This window comes from Zalophus californianus, chromosome 9 (assembly GCF_009762305.2).
Source record: "Zalophus californianus isolate mZalCal1 chromosome 9, mZalCal1.pri.v2, whole genome shotgun sequence".
Taxonomy (NCBI): domain Eukaryota; kingdom Metazoa; phylum Chordata; class Mammalia; order Carnivora; family Otariidae; genus Zalophus; species Zalophus californianus.
This window is the reverse complement of record NC_045603.1, coordinates 58,464,629-58,483,632: the sequence shown is the minus strand read 5'-3', so window position 1 is coordinate 58,483,632 and position 19,004 is coordinate 58,464,629. Positions and strand designations below refer to the sequence as shown.

The following is a 19,004-nucleotide window of genomic DNA, read 5'->3' as shown; positions in this document are numbered from 1 at the left end:
AGGGTGGGCATCCTGGCAGGAGGAGATGCAGAATCTCTGCAGACTGGGATAGGGACCATGGCTATCCCCTGGAGCTGGACATTCCTGTGCCCCAGGAATCCTGGGGCAGCAAACCCCCTATCCTCAACCTTCATGGGTCCCTGTCTGCTCTAGGATAGGAAAAAAAAACAAAAGTGAAGTGGTAAGAAGCAGTTTAGGTGCTCAGGTTTCAGGTGAAGAAATCAGAGATGAGGTCTCAGTTTCTTTGTACTGGAGACCAATTTGGGGATTTCTTGAAGCCCACTTGTGTGTGCTTTAACAAAAAGTCATTATTTCAAGCATTTAATGAGCCCGTAATGTCGGGGTGGGGATGGGGGTTAACAAGGGCACAAAGCAGCAAAGGGTCAGAGCTTGCCCACAGGGAGATGGCGGATAGGGTGAGGCTGATCCAAGTACCCAGAATGAGGGGAACCAGGATGCCAGGCCAGAGGTGCCCCATCCTAAGGATCATGGGGCCGTGGGGAGGTTCGCCACGAAGGCAGGTTTTGAGCCGGACTGTGAAGGCTGGCTGAGAAGTGGCTGGAGTAAAAGAGCCCTGAGGGACAGGGACCGTGCGGGCCTTGAGTAAAAGTGCAGAGCTGAGCCAAACTTCTGTGCTCGGTGAGAGTTTCCAGGGTCTGGACTACTTCATTCCCTGCTGAGTCCCTAGTACCTAGCTCTGGCCAGCTCAGTGCTTCAGGAGGTGCTTCATGAATCTTTGTCACACAAATAACTGGGGTGGGAAAGTGGTTGGGAGCCAGAGCTGAGAGATGGTCTTGAGTGCTCTTTAAGGAAGAAATGACAAACTTCCACTTTAAAACATCTACTTTGTGTTGGGTGATTTATCAATGATCTCATTTAATTCTCACAACCCTCCTAGGACAGAGGAATTGTTCTGGTCTTTTCTGTTTGTTTTTTGTTTTTGCCATTTTTGTGGCCATTTTTTTTTTATAAGAGTAAATGGAGACCCAGAGAGGGAACTTGACTAAGCACATAAAGCTCCCAATTGATCTGGCTATATTCAAATCCCTCTGCTGACTCCATAACCCAACATAACCCATACTCTTTCCATGCACCACCATGATGACTCTCAGAATTTTGTTCTTCAGTGAGCCTGGGTGGCTCAGTCGTTAAGTGTCTGCCTTTGGCTCAGGTCATGATCCCAGGGTCCTGGGATCGAGCCCCACACTGGGATCCCTGCTCTGCAGGAAGTCTGCTTCTCCCTCTCCCACTCCCCCTGCTTTGTTCCCTCTCTCGCTGTGTCTCTCTCTGTCAAATAAATAAATAAAATCTTTAAAAAAAAAAGAATTTTGTTCTTCAAATGTTTAGGAGCCACCTAAGTTTCCACTCTCATTTATGCATCACACATTTGCATATCCTTCAAATGCACAGAGAAGTAGGGATAGGACTGGGAGAAGGGGTTACTGAACTCATGTTCTCAGTAGGACCCCAATGCTGAGCCCTTCCCCACATGCTAGGCTGTAAGGCTGGCAAGGTTTACAAGGGAACTCTTCACGCTCCAGGGTCGAGGTGGGGGATACTCCTGACTCATATTGTTGCCCTTGATGATGCTGAGCCCTTGACCCACCCAGCCCTGAACTGGGTAACAATCAGGTGACTAAGTCCTAAATGACCAGTGACAGGCAAGGAAGGACAGGGAGCTTCTGACCGAGAAGTGACAAAGGCCATGACTGAGGCCATCACCAAGGCTGATGTCCCCAAGAAATGACAGAGTTTAGGAACTAGCTCTCACTCAGCCCCCTGCAGGGTTCTTTTGAAACCTTGCCTTTCTCCCCTTCTTTCCACCCTCCACCCCTCACTCCCTCTTTTTTTGAGAACAGGACATAGTCCAATTGAAAATTATAATTTTTTTCTGATTAAAGTTTTCTCTTGGCCACCTTGGCTGGCTCCATCGGTTAAGCATCTGCCTTCGGCTCAGGTCATGATTCCAGGGTCCTGAGATCGAGTCCCACGTCGTCCGGCTCCCCTAAGCGGGAGCCCGCTTCTCCCTCTCCCTCTGTCACTCCCCCTGCTTGTGCTCTTTCATGCTCTCTCTCTGTCAAATAAATATCTTTTTAAATAAATAAATAAAGTTTTCTCTTTTTCCTGAATAAAAGTTATCCTTTGCTCATTGTAGTAAATTTGGAAAATATCAAAATAAACAAGGAAGAACATGAAAATCACCAGTAAATGCTACCCAGAAGAGAACCACTAGTAACATTTTGACCCATTTCCTTGCAGCTCTGTGGCTCTGAGTTCAGCTCCAGCTCTGCCTGCCCAGACTCAGCCCCTAGAGATGGGTTGGGATGGAAGAGAAAGCGATAAGAAATAGTAAATAATAATAATAATAATAATAATGCAGGAGGGACAGGAGCTGAGGGTGGTGGGGAGAGAGGAGGATGCAGACAGGGAGGATGTGAGGGAAAGAAGATGAATGTGATAGCTGATTACTCCCTCCCCTTAGGCACCATCTATGAAAGAAAAAAAAAAGGAGCAGGGAGGACACTTAAGAACGTGTGACAGTGTGTAAGAAATTATTACAAAAGGTGGGCACTCGCTCTGGCATGGAACCACATTCCAGATACTAAGGAACCAGGAGAGAATAGAGTAAAATAGTAAAAGCTGCTGAGTAGTTTACCTCATCTACCTCTCAACAACCGAGCTGGTATTATCACCTTATTACCGAAAAGGAAACTGAATCTCTAGTAGGTTGCTTGAGGTCACACAGCTAGGAAGCAGTTGAGCCTCAGGCTCAAGCTGTGATGATCTTTGCAGCCTCTCAAGAGTTTCCGCAGGCACCCAGACCAAACCCCCTAGAGCCAGGAGCTGCAGGCGGGCACATGTGCAAGGACCTATGACTAACCGGTCCCCTAGTGACATCATGGCCACCCCTTCCACCAGCCCCCACCCCCTGAGCCAGGCTGACCCAGCTCTTTTTCCCTCTGAATTTGTCATCTCTCACTGGGGGAGATATGGGGATGTGTGCAAAGGGTTAGGACATGTGCTCTGCCTGCCCCCAAAAGAGAACTTGATTCAGAGGGAAAGAACTGCGTTCTTTGGCTTGCTTGCTCCCTTCCTGCAAACTAGTTTCCCTCCCTGTCCACAAATGTGGCGGAAGAGTTGTATACGGAAATATTTTTAAATAAAATATTTTAAACTGTAACAGGAAGAAATAGGTTAGATTCTGAGAGTATTTTCTAGTGATCAGGGCAATAGGGCTACAGGTTGTAGGGCAAAGGTTTGTTAGAAGTCTCTAAGTCCAAGAGAAGCGGATCTCTAAACCATCACCCGCCCTCTCTGACAGCCACCCTTACCGGAAAGGGGTGGCCCCTAGGGCTGGACATTCTGGTATAAAGGGCAAGTCTGGGGCCTGAAACTGGAAACTGGAGGTGAGAAAAACATAAGTTATAACTCACCAACCCAGACACTGCTCTTGATTTAGAGAAATGCGGTGTTAGCTTCTGGCCTGTTTCCCCTGAGCCCTGAGGGAATCAGGAGAGAGGGAAATTTCCCTGGCTGAATGGGATTGAGTTTTCCAAGCTGTTCCCTGGAAACCTCTGTTTTTAAGATCCCCCCCCCCCCCCCCCCCCCCCCCCCCCCCCCCCCCCCCCGGCTCCGGCAACACACACTCCTTTAATTAGTCATGAGTTCCTAGAAGCCAGATGGGAAGACATGGCCTGGATTGTACACAGCTGGAACTGGTTAGTGACGTGAGGAGAGAAGTGGGAGGGGCTTGGGGGATGGCTCAGGGCCTGAGCCAGCACATTCTGTTCCCAGGATGCTCCAGACTTCCTCAGGCCCCCTAGAAACACTTCCCCATCACAAGCATTCCCTCCCACCTATAGCTCCTCAAACACGCACGCACTCCGGCACTGGCCTGAATTGGTTCAGTTGAGAGGATATCAGACCCAAATCCTTAGGTTCTCCAGTTCCTGTCAAAGTGTGAGGAAAACCAAGATCTGCTCCTTGTCTCCAATTTACAGGAGAAGGTAACAGAATTCCCCTGGAGATTGCTGGAGGCTTCTGCTTGTTATCCCATTACCCAGTACAGTGCCAAAGGGATGTATGAAGGGATAAATTCTAGCCTCTAGAGTAAGGAGAGAGTAGAGGAATAAGAAGCTCAAGTGGGGGCATCTGGGTGGCTCAGTCTGTTAGGTATCTAACTTTTGATTTAGGCTCGGGTCATGATATCGGGGTCTTGGGATCAAGCCCTGCATCGGGCTCCATGCTCAGTGTGGAGTCAGCTTGTCCCTCTCCCTCTGCTCCTGCCCCCATGCTCGTGCTCTCTCTCTCTTTCAAATAAATAAAATCTTTTTTAAAAAGTGATTAAATTAAAGGGGAAGGGGCACCTGTGTGGCTTAATTGTTTGAGTGGCTGCCGTCAGCTCAGGTCATGATCCCAGGGTCCTAGGATCAAGCCCCACATTGGGCTCCCTGCTCGGCGGGAAGCCTGCTTCTCCCTCTGCCTCTCCCACCTGCTTGTGCTCTCTTTCTCTCTCTCTCAAATAAATAAAATCTTTAAAAAATAATTATTTAATGGGGGAAAAAACTTAAACGTTCTTTCAGCATCTAGGATGATAGGGAAATGATGGTAACACAAAGGATTTTTGCTCCTTCTGGGAATGGCTGCCTTTTTCTTAATGAAAACCAAACTGATTTTTGTTGCTTTTCCCAAGAGCAGTGGGATGTGGGGAGCACTTTGGCTTCCTGTCCTCACTTTGTGACCCCAAGAAACAGATCTGTCCTCATGTTTGGGGACTGTCATGGGCCTGGAAATTTCATGTTTGGATCCCTGTTTATTGGCAAAAGGCTTTGATAGGGAGGTGGCAAAGGAAAGAATTCAGCCCTGACTTCCCCTTTTGAAAAGGGTAGTAACTAGATGGGGGAAGGAGACCTAGGAGTAACCCAATTCTTCTTCTGCCAGGCGAGCAACTGCGGAGAAGGCTAGTGGGGTGAGAAAGCTGCCCTTAAGGGGGGAGGCATGTAGGGAGAGGGTTCTCCTTTGTGCTCCTTGTTTTGTTCCTAACTTATTTAAAAAGGATAGTGGAGGGTTCACCAGTGTGGTTATATTTTTGTTTTTTAGTGAATTCATTAATTTGACAATGAGGGAAGGATCAACATGGTAAACAAGTATATCCTGCATATAGTGAGGAAGAAAGAGCTAAAGGATTTTAAACTGTCAAAAGGGGCAAGGGGCACCTGGGTGGCTCAGTCAGTTAAGTCTCCGACTCTTGACTCTGACTCAGGTCATGATCTCAGGGTCGTGAAATTGAGCACCACATTGAGCCCCGAGTTGGGCTCCCTGCTCAGCATGGAGTCGGCTTGAGAGTCTCTCTCTCCCTCTGCCCCTCCCCCACCCTGTGCTTGCTTCTCTCTAAGATAAATAAATAAATCTTTTAAAAAAATGAAATGTCAAAGGGGCAAAGTTCCAGTTTGAGTTTGAGCTGTGAAAGAAGTTTTGAAATGAGAAATAGAAAAAGATAATTGAGAAAGAAGATTGTTGATCCTAAAGAGTATATTCTCAGATTTTTTTTTTAAGATTTCTCTATTCACTTATTTTTAGAGAGAGAGAGAAGGAGAGACTCAGACTCCCCACTGAGTGTGGAGCCCAACGCAGGGTTAGACCCAAAGATCATGTGAATTCAAGAGTCGAAGGGCCAGCCAACCGAGCCACCAGGCGCCTCATGTATCCTCAGATTTTTTTATCCAGAAGCTATTCTTAAGGATGTGTGTGCTTGCCTGTTGCCCATTTTTGTAACACTCCTAGTATGTGTGGGGGAGTGTTATTATAGGAGTGATGCTTCCCCTTTGTAAAAACTTGAGATAATACCTAACTGCCTGCCTTCAAAAAGCCAGACATTGATGGGATAGGAGCACACTGGGAGGAAAGATCTGAGAGATATTTGGGAACCAAGAGCTGGAACAGATGGAGAAATATCTAGTTTATCACTGGCCACAAATTAAGGCTGGTCACTGACCAGAGTAGCCATTGGTGGTCAATAAGATCAAAAAGAATTGATAAGCAAGCATGTTAGCCCTCTGCTATGAGGCCAATGGTGGAGGCCAGTGACAAAAGAGAGTGAAAAAGAAGCAAGTAAAAAGTTGGGGAGTTGAGCATAAGAAGCTGAACCTAGCTTGGATTAAGGACATTTATTTGAGGGCAAATCAAAAGAATCGTTTGTTCTTCTGACTAGCCAAAATATACCCTTGCAAATATCAGAAATGAGTATTGGTAAAAATTGTATTTATCTGTCATTCACTGCTTCACTTACTGAATTTATTGGTGCCTCTTAAACTTTTCCACCAATATTCCCCAAGTAGATTATGAAAATATATGGTCAGAGAGTAAGAGGTATATGTACATAAATGTGGTGGTTACTTCTTTGGGAAATTTGTCCATCTCACAGTGATTACCCTTCTCTGTCCCCCTTCCACATCGTTAAATGGGTGACTGCCAGCAGCCGTATTTATGCTATGTAAAACTCTGTCCTCCAGACCAGCTAACTGAACTAGAGATAGACAACTGAGTCAAGTAGGTGTATTCCTCCCCACACCCCAGGAACTGGGTCTGAAAAAGAAATAAGTTAGTCTCTTCATGTGACCAGGTCTGAAACATGTAAAGGTCGGACAGTGAGTTATGGCTAATTTTCCCCCCTCTGAGGACAGAGAACCAGAAGAAGCCTATTGCTAGGAAAGAAGCCCAAAACAGAAGATCAGAGGCAAAATGAGAAGAGAGACAGGAAGAACACACCTGGGTTCATGGTAGTTTCTCTTTGCTGGTCCCACAAGACCAGATGCATCCTTGCTCTTGACTCTTCGTAACCCAACGGTACGCTCCATAATGACCCACAAATATGTCCATGTTCTAATCCCCAGAATCTCTAAATATGTTCCCTTACATGGCCAAAAGGGCTTTACAAATGATAAAATTAAGGATCTTGACATGGGGAAATTCACATGAAAAATCCAGACACAGATCTTAACTCAAAATGGATCATAGACCTAAATGTAAGCATAAAACTATAAAACTCCTAGGAGAAAACGTAGATGACCCTGAATACAGCAAAGACTTTTCAGAGACAATGCCAAAGGCATGATCCATGACAGAAACAACTAATAAGCTGAACTTCAGTAAAATTAAAAACTTCTGTGAGAAAGACAATGTCAAGAGAATGAGAAGACATGCTAAAGGGTGATAGAAGATATTTGCGAAAGACACATCTGATAAAGGACTGGTATCCAAAATATACAAAAAAAACTCTTAAAATTCAGTAATAAGATGGGGCGCCTGGGTGGCTCAGTCAGTTAAGCGTCCAACTCTTGATTTCAGCTCAGGTCCTGATCTCAGGGTTGTGAGATTGAGCCCCTGAGTCAAGCTCTGTATTCAGCAGCAAGTCTGCTGGAGACTGACTCTCTCCTCTCCCTCTGCCCCTACTTCCCCTCAAATAAATAAATAAAATCTTAAAAAAAAAACCCTCAGTGACAAGAAAATGAACCACCTGATTTTTTTTTTAAGATTTTATTTATTTGACAGAGAGACAAAGAGAGAGGGCGTGCACAAGCAGGCAGAGCAGCAGACAGAGGGAGAGGGAGAAGCAGAGAGCCTGCTCAGCAGGGAGCCTGATGAGGCGCTCAATCCCAGGACCCCAGGATCATGACCTGAGCAGAAAGCAGACGGTTAACCGAATGAGCCACCCAGCCCCTGAACCACCTGATTTTTTTAAAATGGATCGAGCCCTGCATCGGGCTCCCTGCTCCGCGAGAAGCCTGCTTCTCCCTCTCCCACTCCCCCTGCTTGTGTTCCTGCTCTCCATCTCTCTCTCTGTCAAATAAATAAAATAAAATCTTTAAAATAAATAAATATTTTCCGTCTGAGTTGCCAACATGCCATCCAGACTGAGGAAGACCCGGAAACCTCGGGGCCACGTGAACCACGGCCACGGCCGCATTGACAAGCACCGGAAGCACCCAGGAGGCCAGGGTAATGCTGGTGGCATGCATCACCACAGGATCAACTTCGACAAATATCATCCAGGATACTTTGGAAAAGTTGGTATGAGACATTACCACTTAAAAAGGAACCAGAGCTTCTGCCCAACTGTCAACCTTGATAAACTGTGGACCTTGGTCAGTGAGCAGACACGGGTAAGTGCTGCCAAAAACAAGACTGGAGCTGCTCCTATCATTGATGTGGTGCGATCGGGCTACTACAAAGTTTTGGGAAAGGGAAAACTCCCAAAACAGCCTGTCATCGTGAAGGCCAAATTCTTCAGTAGAAGAGCAGAGGAGAAGATTAAGGGTGTTGGGGGCGCCTGCGTTCTAGTACCTTGAAGCCACATTTGAGGGCATTCATTAAATGCTAACAAGTGCAAAAAAATAAATAAAATAAAATAAAATAAATAAATAAAAATGGTGAAAGACCTAGACATCTCATCAAAGAAGATCTACAGATAGCAAGTAAGCGTATGAAAAGATGTTCAACATCCTATATCATTAGGGAATTACAAATTAAATCAACAGTGAGTTATCACTGCATACCAACTAGAATGGCCAAAATCTAAAACACTGGCAAAACCAAATGCTGACAAGTATATGGAGCAACAGGAACTCTCATTTATCGCTGGTGGGAATGCAAAATGGACTAGCCACTTTGGAAGATAGTTTGGCAGTTTCTTACAAAACTAAACATACTCTTACCATACAATCGTGCAATCACACTCCTTTGTGTTTACCCAAATGAACCAAACTTATGTCCACACAAAAACCTGCACATGAATGTTTATAGCAGCTTTACTCATAATTGCCAAAACTTAGAAGCAATCAAGATGTCCTTCAGTAAGTGAACAGATAAATTGTAGTAGTACATCCAGACTATGGAATATTATTCAGTGCTGAAAAAATGAGCTATCAAGCCATGAAAACACATGGAGGAACCATGTTATTATATGTTAGCATATTACTAACTGAAAGAAGCCAATCTGGAAAGGTTACATATGACATTCTGGAAAAGGCAAAACTACAGATACAGTAAAAAGATCAGTGGTTGCCATGGGTTGGGGGATAAACAGGCAGAATACAGAGGACTTTCAGGGCAGTGGAACTATCATGTATGATACTACAATGGTAGATACATGTCATTAGATATTTGTCAAAACCCATAGCACGTTCAACAGCAAGAGTGAGCCCTAATGTAAACTATGGACTTTAAGTGATAATGATGTGTCAATATAGGTTCAACATTGTAATAAATGTACCACTGTGATGTGGAAAGTCAATAGTGGGGGAAGTTTTGCATGTGTGAGGGTAGGGGGTTTATGGGAACTCTCTGTACCCGATCAATCTTGCTGTGAACCTAAAATTGCTCTAAAAAAAATAAAGTTTATTAATTAAAAAAACTACTAGTGTAGGGCGCCTGGGTGGCTCAGTTGGTTAAGCGACTGCCTTCGGCTCAGGTCATGATCCTGGGGTCCCGGGATCGAGTCCCGCATCAGGCTCCCTGCTCAGCGGGGAGTCTCCTTCTCCCTCTGACCCTCCCCCCTCTCATGCTCTCATTCTCTCTCAAATAAATAAATAAAAATAAAAATAAAAAAACTACTAGTGTATATATGAGAACAAATATAAGATGACCCTTCCAAATTTAGAAATAACATTATCCATCAATCAAAAAAAGAACCTTTAAAAAATTTTAGCACATATAATAAATAGGACATTTCAAGTCGGTGAGGAAAGAGTAGATTTTTCAATGAGTGGAATTAGGGCAACTATTTGCCATTAAAAAAGAAAAGCTAGAGCTTATGTCATTAAATGAACTCAAATAAACTGCAGATCAGTGATTGAAAGGTAAGTTATTGAACCATAAAAGTATTCTTTATTTTTTATTTATTTTTTTAAAGATTTATTTATTTATTTATTTGACAGAGAGAGAGCGAAAGCACAAGCAGGGGGAGAGGCAGGCAGAGGGAGAGGGAGAAGCAGACTCCCCGCTGAGCAGGGATCCCTATGCGGGGCTCAATCCCAGGACCCTGGGATCATGACCCCAGCCGAAGCAGACGCTTAACGACTGAGCCACTCAGGTGCCCCTAAAAGTATTCTTTTTTAAAGGTGTTTCTAAGCATGAAGCAAAACCCAGAAGCCATTATGATCAAATAAACATTTAAAATTCAGAAATAGAGGGGGCCTCAGTGGTGCAGTTGGTTAAATGTCCAACTCTTGGTTTCGGCTCTGTTCATGATCTTGGGGTCTTGGGTTTGGGCTCAGGGTGCTCAGCATGAGGTTTGCTTTAGATGCTCTCTCCTTCTCCCTCTGCCCCTCCCACTCATGCTCTCTCTTTAAGATAAATAAATAAATCTTTTAAAAAATTGTAAATTCGGAAATAGAAAAATATCAGTTTGAAAAGTTGAAAAAAAAAATCCCTGTTAAACACGCACATAGAACACTCTCTCCTCAAAAATGTTAGTAAAGGAATAAAAAAAGAAATAAACCCACAAGGACAAGAAGAATAGGAAAGAAGTCAATAGTCGATGAGAGATGACATATTTTGGAAAAAGGAAATCCAGTAGAAGAGTGATAACTTTACAATTTGGAGCAAGTTGAAGCCTAAATACCCATAATGGGTGAAACCAATAAGACAGCAGCCAATTTACAACCCCACCGACTCCTCATTCCAGAAGCCTCAGAACTTGGAGGCACCAGTACCTCAGATGGCGGTGGGAAAGGACAATTTCTCTAGTTTATATAAGATCCCCATTCCCATGTTTCCCTGGCCAGGTAGCTTGCTCAGGGAACTGCCCAGGAGGAAATACGAAGTTCCTTCCTCAGAGAAATTGAGCCAGAGGATCCAGGGGAGAGAGTAGGACATGAAATCAGACTGAAAACAAGAGTTTGTTTATTTATTTATTTATTTATTTATAAGATTTTTATTTATGTATTTGTCAGAGAGAGACACAGCGAGAGAGGGAACACAAGCAGGGGGAGTGGGAGAGGGAGAAGCAGGCTTCCCGCAGAGCAGGGAGCCCGATGTGGGGCTCGATCCCAGGACCCTGGGATCATGACCTGAGCTGAAGGCAGACACTCAATGACTGAGCCACCCAGTTGCCCCTGAAAACAGGAGTTTAAGTGAAAGTCACTGTATTCGTTTCCTGTGGCTGCACTCTCAAATTAACAGAAATTTGGTGGCATTAAAACAACAGAGATCTGGGGCGCCTGGCCCCACGTCAGTCTTCCTGCTCAGCGGGAAGCCTGCTTCTCCCTCTCCCACTCCCCCTGCTTGTGTTCCCTCTCTCACTGTGTCTCTTTCTGTCAAGTAAATAAATAACATCTTTTAAAAAAGATCTTTAGGGCGCCTGGGTGGCTCAGTTGGTTAAGCGACTGCCTTCGGCTCAGGTCATGATCCCGGAGTCCCGGAATCGAGTCCCACATCGGGCTCCCTGCTCAGCGGGGAGTCTGCTTCTCCCTCTGACCCTCTTCCCTCTTGTGCTCTCTATCTCTCATTCTCTCTCTCTCAAATAAATAAATAAATAAAATCTTTAAAAAAATAAAATAAAATAAAAAAGATCTTTAAAACAAAACAAAACAAACAAACAAACAAAACAGATCTGTTTTCTCATAGCCCAGAGAACAAAAGTTCAAAAGCAAACTGTCAGCAGTCACATACCCTCCAAAGGCTCTAGGGAGGAACCTGTTCCTTGCCTCTTCCAGCTTCTGGTGGCTCTAGATGTTCCTTGGCTTATCACCACATCATTCCAATTTCCGCCTCTAGCTTCACATGGCCTTCTCCTCCCTGCAGACCTCCATCTAATCTTCCCCTGCCTCTCTCCTATAAGGATATGTGTGATTACATTTAGGTTCCACCCAGACAATCCAGGATAAACTCTTCTTTAGATCATTAATTTCATCACATCTTTCCATAAAAATAGTCACTCTTTGGCTATATAATATTCACAGGTCCTGGGGACTAGAAAGCGAATGTGTCTTGGAGTAGGGTGCATTTTTTGTGCCTACCACAGTTGCGACCCTGAAGAATGAGACCCCTTTTCCTTCCCAGCTGCTGGCAAGCTAGCAGCCACAATTTTACCCACCGCACAGAAAACTGGAGGGTTCTCTGGAGAGACTGAATAGCTCCCGAGGAACTTACAGCTACTGATACTTGGGTTCCCCTCAACAAAAAGCCAACTCACTGCCTGCTCACCCCACAATGAAACTTATCTATCAATATACCTCTGAAACACACAGAGCTAATAACTGTTTTTTTGTTTTGTTTTGTTTTGTTTTTTAGTTCCACATTCTCACAGATAAATGGACAGTCACAGTTCACAGTTCACAAGATAATCTGAGAAAAGTTTCCAATATGGAAAACTGAGACCAAAACAAACAAACAAAAAAGGAGGGACGGGACTTGGAAAAAAAACAAAGAGACTAAACAACAGAAAAAGATTTTTATTTTTTTATTATTTTTTTTACGATTTTATTTATTTACTTCAGAGAGGGAGAGAGAGAAAGCAAGCATGAGTGGGGGGAGAGGGAGAAGCAGACTCCCTGCTGAGCAGAGAGCCTGATGTGGGGTTCGATCCCTGGTGTTGGGATCATGACTTGAGCTGAAGGCAGAAGCTTAACTGACTGAGCCACCCAGGCACCCTGGAAAAGATTTTTAAATATATACATAATTCATATCTTCAGAAAGATAAAAAAATAATACCATGAAACAAGTACAGGATACTATTTTTTTTAAGATTTTATTTATTTATTTGACAGAAAGAGACACGGCGAGAGAGGGAACACAAGCAGAGGGAGTGGGAGAGGGAGAAGCAGGCTTCCCGCTGAGCAGGGAGCCCAATGTGGGCCTCAATCCCAGGACCCTGGGATCATGACCTGAGCTGAAGGCAGACGCTTAACGACTGAGCCACCCAGGCACCCCCAGGATACTATTTTTTAAAAAGATTTATTTATTTATTTGAGAGAGAGAGCACGCATGTGTACGCACATGTGAGCAGGTAAAGGGGCAGAGGGAGAGGGAGGGGGAGAGGAGCAGACTCCCTGCTGAGTGCAGAGCCCTAAGCAGGCTCTATCTCACAACCTGAAAATCATGACCTGAGCCAAAACCAAGAGTCGAAAGCCCAACCAACTGAGCCATCCAAGCACCCCCAGGATACTATTCTTAAAAAATAAAAGAAGAGGGGCGCCTGGGTGGCTCAGTCGTTAGGCGTCTGCCTTCGACTCAGGTCATGATCCCAGGGTCCTGGGATCGAGCCCCACATCGGGCTCCCTGCTCAGCAGGAGCCCTGTTTCTCCCTCTCCCACTCCCCTTGCTGGTGTTCCCTCTCTCGCTGTGTCTCTCTCTGTCCAATAAATAAATAAATTCTTTAAAAAAATAAAAATAAAAGAAGAAAGAAGTCATGGAAATTAAAAATATGATAGCCAAAATAAAAACATTCCGTTAGAAAAGTTGGAAGTTAAAGTGAATGAAATCTCCAAGAAAGTAGAACAAAAAGACTGGCAATAGGATGAAGAGGCACAGGGGCACGTGGCTGGCTCAGTTGGTGGAGTGTGTGACTCTTGATCTTGGGGTTGTGGGTTTGAGCCCCATGCTGGGTGTAGAGATTACTTAAAAAAATAAAATCTTGGGACACCTGGGTGGCTCAGTCGTTTAAGCGGCTGCCTTCGGCTCATGTCATGATCCCGGGGTCCTGGGATGGAGCCCCCAGTCAGGCTCCCTGCTCAGCGGGGAGCCTGCTTCTCCCTCTCCCTCTGCCTCTCCCCCTGCTTGTACTCTCTCTCGCTCTTTCTCTCTCTCTCTGACAAATAAAATGTTTTAAAAAAATTTTTTTAATCTTAAAAAAAAAGAGTGAAAAGGCACAAAAACTCAAGTATCAGTCCAAGAGAGATTCAATATGAGAAAAGGGAACAGAGAAATAGGAAGGAGGAAATTATTGAGTAAATAATACAAAAATATACCAATCACATCATCACCTTACAGAGAGGATCCTGAAAGATTTCAATTAGCAATAATTGCGCCTCGGATAAACCTCATTGGCTACGATTAGGATCCCGAAAGATTTCAAAGAGAAAACATAGGTCATGTACAAAGGATTGGGAATCAAATGATATCTGTTTTCCCAACAAAACACTGAAGCCAGAAAATTTTGTTAGAAACATCTTAAATCTTAAAAATGTACATCACCTGCTACCAAACAGGTCTGATAGTTTTGAGTGAACAGAGATAAACCAGGCAGCTTCTGAGCATGGAACAGAAAGGATGTGTTTGGGAAATTAAGTGGAGCCCTTAAGAGAAATTCCATAGTGAGAAAGTAGCCTTAATCTAGAGAAGGCTCACCAATTCAGTCATAGTCTTTATTTTCTTTTTTAGTCATAGTCTTTAACAAGAGTTAGTTTTACATCGCTTTCTGGTTTGTTGACTTGAATATATACTTAATAAAAATAGGACTGCTGGGTGCCTGGGTGGCTCGGTTGGTTAAGCGACTACCTTCGGCTCGGGTCATGATCCTGGAGTGCCGGGATCGAGTCCCGCATCGGGCTCCCTGCTCGGCGGGGAGTCTGCCTCTCCCTCTGACCTCCTTCCCTCTCACGCTCTTTCTCTACCATTCTCTCTCTCTCAATAAATAAATAAAAATCTTTAAAAAAAATAGGATTGCTAAAACCCCGATTCTTTCCCTTCAAATTCACACATTACCCACATATTCCATTAGTCATTCTCAATACTTCGACTTTCATTTAAAATATCTGATTTTTAGGGGCACCTGGGTGGCGCAGTTGAGCATCTGACTCTTGGTTTCCACTCAGGTCACGATCTCAGGGTCATAAGATCAAGCCCCCGGTTGGGGCTTTGTGCTCAGTGGGGAATCCGCTTGAGATTCTCTCTCCTTCTGTCCCTCCCCCACTTGCACATGAGTTCATGCTCTCTCTCTAAAAGACATAAATAAATCTTTTTAAAAAAATCTGATTTTTTAAAGGAGTGTAGGATATATAAGTAAGTATAATAACTTCATTTGTCTAAATAAGCTATTAACATGTTTGTTTTTTTATTTTTTTAATATTTTATTTATTTATTTGACAGAGAGAGAGACAGCAAGAGCAGGAACACAAGCAGGGGGAGTGGGAGAGGGAGAAGCAGGCTTCCCACCGAGCAGAGAGTCCGGTGCGGGGCTCGATCCCAGGATCCTGGGATCATGACCTGAGCCGAAGGCAGACGCTCAACGTCTGAGCCACCCAGGCGCCCCTAACATGTTTGTTGTAGCATTATTTTTATCAATAAAATGTTGGAAATACCTTGAATAGCCATCATGAGGGAACTGGCTAAATAGATATTGATACATAAAGGAATAAAGTACAAGCATTAAAAAGAATGAAGTAGGGGCACCTGGGTGGCTCAGTGGGATAAGCGTCTGCCTTTAGCTCAGGTCATGATCTCAGGGTCCTGGGATCAAGCCCCGTATTGGGCTCCCAGCTCACTGGGGAGTCTGCTTCTCCCTCTCCCACTGCCCCTCACCACCCCCACTCTGCTCCTGTGTGCTCTCTCTCAAATAAATGAATAAAATCATTTAAAAAAAAAGAATGAAGTAGCTCTAAATGTAGTATCATGAAAGATTTTTTTTTAAGATTTTATTTATTTATTTGAGAGAGAGAGAATGAGAGATAGAGAGCACAAGAGGGAAGAGGGTCAGAGGGAGAAGCAGACTCCCCGCTGAGCAGGGAGCCCGATGTGGGACTTGATCCCGGGACTCCAGGATCATGACCTGAGCCGAAGGGGGTCGCTTAACCAACTGAGCCACCCAGCCATTCCCTACCATCTTAACTTCTTAACAGTAGTAATGGTTTTACTTATTTTTATATTTTATATAAATGTAATCAGCATGATTTCTTTTTGTTTTAGTTTGGGTTTTCTTGTTTGTTTTTTTTTTTTTTTTTTTTTTTTGGGGTTTGTTTGTTTTTTGTAACACTTTTTTTTTTAAAGAGTGAATCTTTTTTAGTATTCCTAAACTGTAAATAATGGGAAACTGAAGTATCAAAGGAAACACATCAGGGATCATATATAACAGACAAAACCTTTAAATTTTCTTATTGCCTTTATACTATCAATGCATAATATTTAAATAAAACTGAGTTCCTTACTAGGCAAACAATTTTGCATACGCTGCATTCTCTTTACCTTTCTTTGCCTTTATCTTTTGTTTGACTTTCAGCAATTCTGCCTGGATAGCTTTATCTTCCCGTGCTAGCTTTCTTAAGATCAGCCAGCGCTTGATCATATTCTTTTAATCCTTACCATCCTTGAGCTCTAGGGTACAATGCTTTGGTATTTGATGGGTCAATTTCAAGAGCCTCCAAACAACTGTCAGTTGCTCCCTGCCAATTTGACATCTTCACTTTACAAGCACCAATATTCAGCACGGAGTTTAAAGCTATCAGTGGCAAGCTTCGATCTATCTGCTTTCTCAACAACAGTCTTTAAACCTTCCACATATCTTAAAACTTTCATATATATATATTTTTTAAGATTTTATTTATTTATTTGACAGAGAGAGACACAGCAAGAGAGGGAACACAGGCAGGGGGAGTGGGAGAGAGAGAAGCAGGCCTCCTGCGGAGCAGACAGCCCGATGCGGGGCTCGATCATAGGACCCCAGGATCATGACCCGAGCCGAAGGCATATGCTTAACGACTGAGCTACCCAGGCGCCCCACTTTCTCATATTTTTTAATGGCCATCTTCAAGTTCTGGGATATGAAAAAAGTACTTCCGATGTCTTTTAAGTCTTCTGTTATTAGTAAAATTTTATCTACATCTTTTAAATCTATATCTGCATCCTCAGGGAAATCTGGATGACTGTCACCAGAGCCATCTTTTGGGAATATCCCCCGATCATCCCCTTCTTTCAATTCTCCACATTCTGCAATAATGCACAATTTGGCAGGTTTTTCACCTTTCACTTATACATTTTCCAGTATCCTTGCCACACCCATTCCTTTAATTACTTGGCCAAATACCACCTGTCTCCAATCCAAATGAAGAGTCAAAACTATTGTGATAAAGAACTGAGAACCATTTGTATTGCAGCCTTCGTTTGCCATGCTCAATAGACCTTCCTGATCATGCTTATAATAGAAATTTCCATCTTCAGGGTTGCCTGGGTGGCTCAGTCATTAAGCGTCTGCCTTCGGCTTGGGTCATGATCCCAGGATCCTGGGATTGAGCCCCACGTGGGGCTCTCTGCTCCGCGGGGAGCCTGCTTCTCCCTCTCCCACTCCCCCTACTTGTGTTCCCTCTCTTGCTGTGTCTCTCCCCGTCAAATAAATAAATAAAATCTTTAAAAAACTTTTTTTCGGGCACCTGGGTGGCTCAGATGGTTAAGCGTCTGCCTTCGGCTCAGGCCGTGATGCCAGGGTCCCGGGATCGAGTCCCGCGTCAGGCTCCCTGCTGCCTGGGAGCCTGCTTCTCCCTCTGCCTCTCTCTCTCTCTATCTCTGTCTCTCATGAATAAGTAAATAAAATTTTAAAAAAAAGAGGATTTATTTAAAAAAAATTTTTTTTTTCAGGGCACCTGGAAGGCTCAGTTGGTTGGGCATCTGCCTTTGGCTCAGGTCATGATCTCAGGGTCCTGGGATGGAGCCCAGCATCAGGCTCCCTGCGCAGCAGGGAGTCTGCTTCTCTCTCTCCGCTTATGCTCTCTCTCTCTGTCTCTCTGTCCCTCTCTCTCTCAAATAAATAAATAAAATCTTTAAAAAAAAAAAGAAATTTTCATCCTCAAGTTTTTCACCATAAATACTTTCTCTACCAGTCCGATTTTGATATGAGAAGTCTATACCTTGATTCATAAATTTCTTAAAAATTCAATGGAAAGAGCATCCATTGAAATGGAGAGGTTTCCCAGTGGTGAGTCCAATGCCTTTTTCTCCTGTACACAAAGCACAAAAATTTTCCGCAGTTTTGGGTACAACATCTGCAAACAATTCTAAGACAATTCTACCAACTTTCTCCCTCCAATATCCACACCAAAAAAGACCTGGGGGTTACTGGGGTTGAAGGGATTAGTTTGACGGGATGGGTGTGACATTTTGAATTGCAGATGCGCTTGGGAGCGGACTCCTATTACTTTTTAAATAAAAAGCTCTTCTATGGGGCGCCTGGGTGGCTCAGTCATTAGGCGTCTGCCTTTGGCTCAGGTCATGGCCCCAGGCTCCTGGGATCGAGCCCCAAGTCCCCAAGTCCCCAAGTCCCGCATCGCATCGGGCTCCCTAATCAGCGGGAAGCCTGCTTCTCCCTCTCCCACTCCCCCTGCTTGTGTTCCCTCTCTCACTGTGTCTCTGTCAAATAAATAAATAAAATCTTAAAAAAAAAAAAAAGCTGTTCTCTATATATGCATTCTCCTATGTGCCTAGAAAAATATTTTAGATGATTAGTATCTTAGGTCAAATTAACCCCGCCAGAATATTTTGAAAATTTATACCACAAGAAGTATGAATATACCCATTTCCCTGATACTTACCACACCAAGTTCTTTTTTTCTTAATAACATAAGAATAAATTGTATTTGGGGGGCGCCTGGGTGGCTCAGTCGTTAAGCAGATGCCTTTGGCTCAGGTCATGATCCCAGGGTCCTGGGATCGAGCCCCAATCGGGCTCCCTGCTCGGCGGGAAACCTGGTTCTCCTTCTGCCACTCCCCCTGCTTGTGTCCCCTGTCTTGTGCTTCTCTCTCTGTCAAATAAATAAATAAAATCTTAAAAAAATAAAGAATAAAGTATTTGGTTGTTTTACTTTTCATTTCTGATAAAGAAACATTACACATAGGAAAACAAAGATAACAATACAAGTCAGAAGACAATGGAATGACATCTTTGAAGAACTAAAAGAAATTCTATATCAAGTGAAAATTGAATTGTCTTCTTATTTCTGACTATGACAAAGTAACTGGCATCAGACTAGCCCTCCCACCACACACACACACACACAAACACACACACACACCCCAAGAAA

The 19,004-nt window shown here is 43.8% G+C and overlaps 1 protein-coding gene and 1 pseudogene across 1 annotated transcript; one reads left to right on the top strand and one right to left on the bottom strand.

The window, feature by feature from the left end:
- The first annotated feature begins 7,901 nt into the window (after window positions 1-7,901).
- LOC113922688 (60S ribosomal protein L27a-like) lies at window positions 7,902-8,385 on the top strand. Its single transcript, XM_035721880.1, has one exon. The coding sequence runs from the start codon at window positions 7,902-7,904 to the stop codon at window positions 8,346-8,348; it is 447 nt and encodes a 148-aa protein (XP_035577773.1). The 3' UTR covers window positions 8,349-8,385.
- A 7,756-nt stretch (window positions 8,386-16,141) lies between these two features.
- Window positions 16,142-18,083, bottom strand: LOC113922905 (annotated as a pseudogene).
- Window positions 18,084-19,004: the final 921 nt, after the last annotated feature.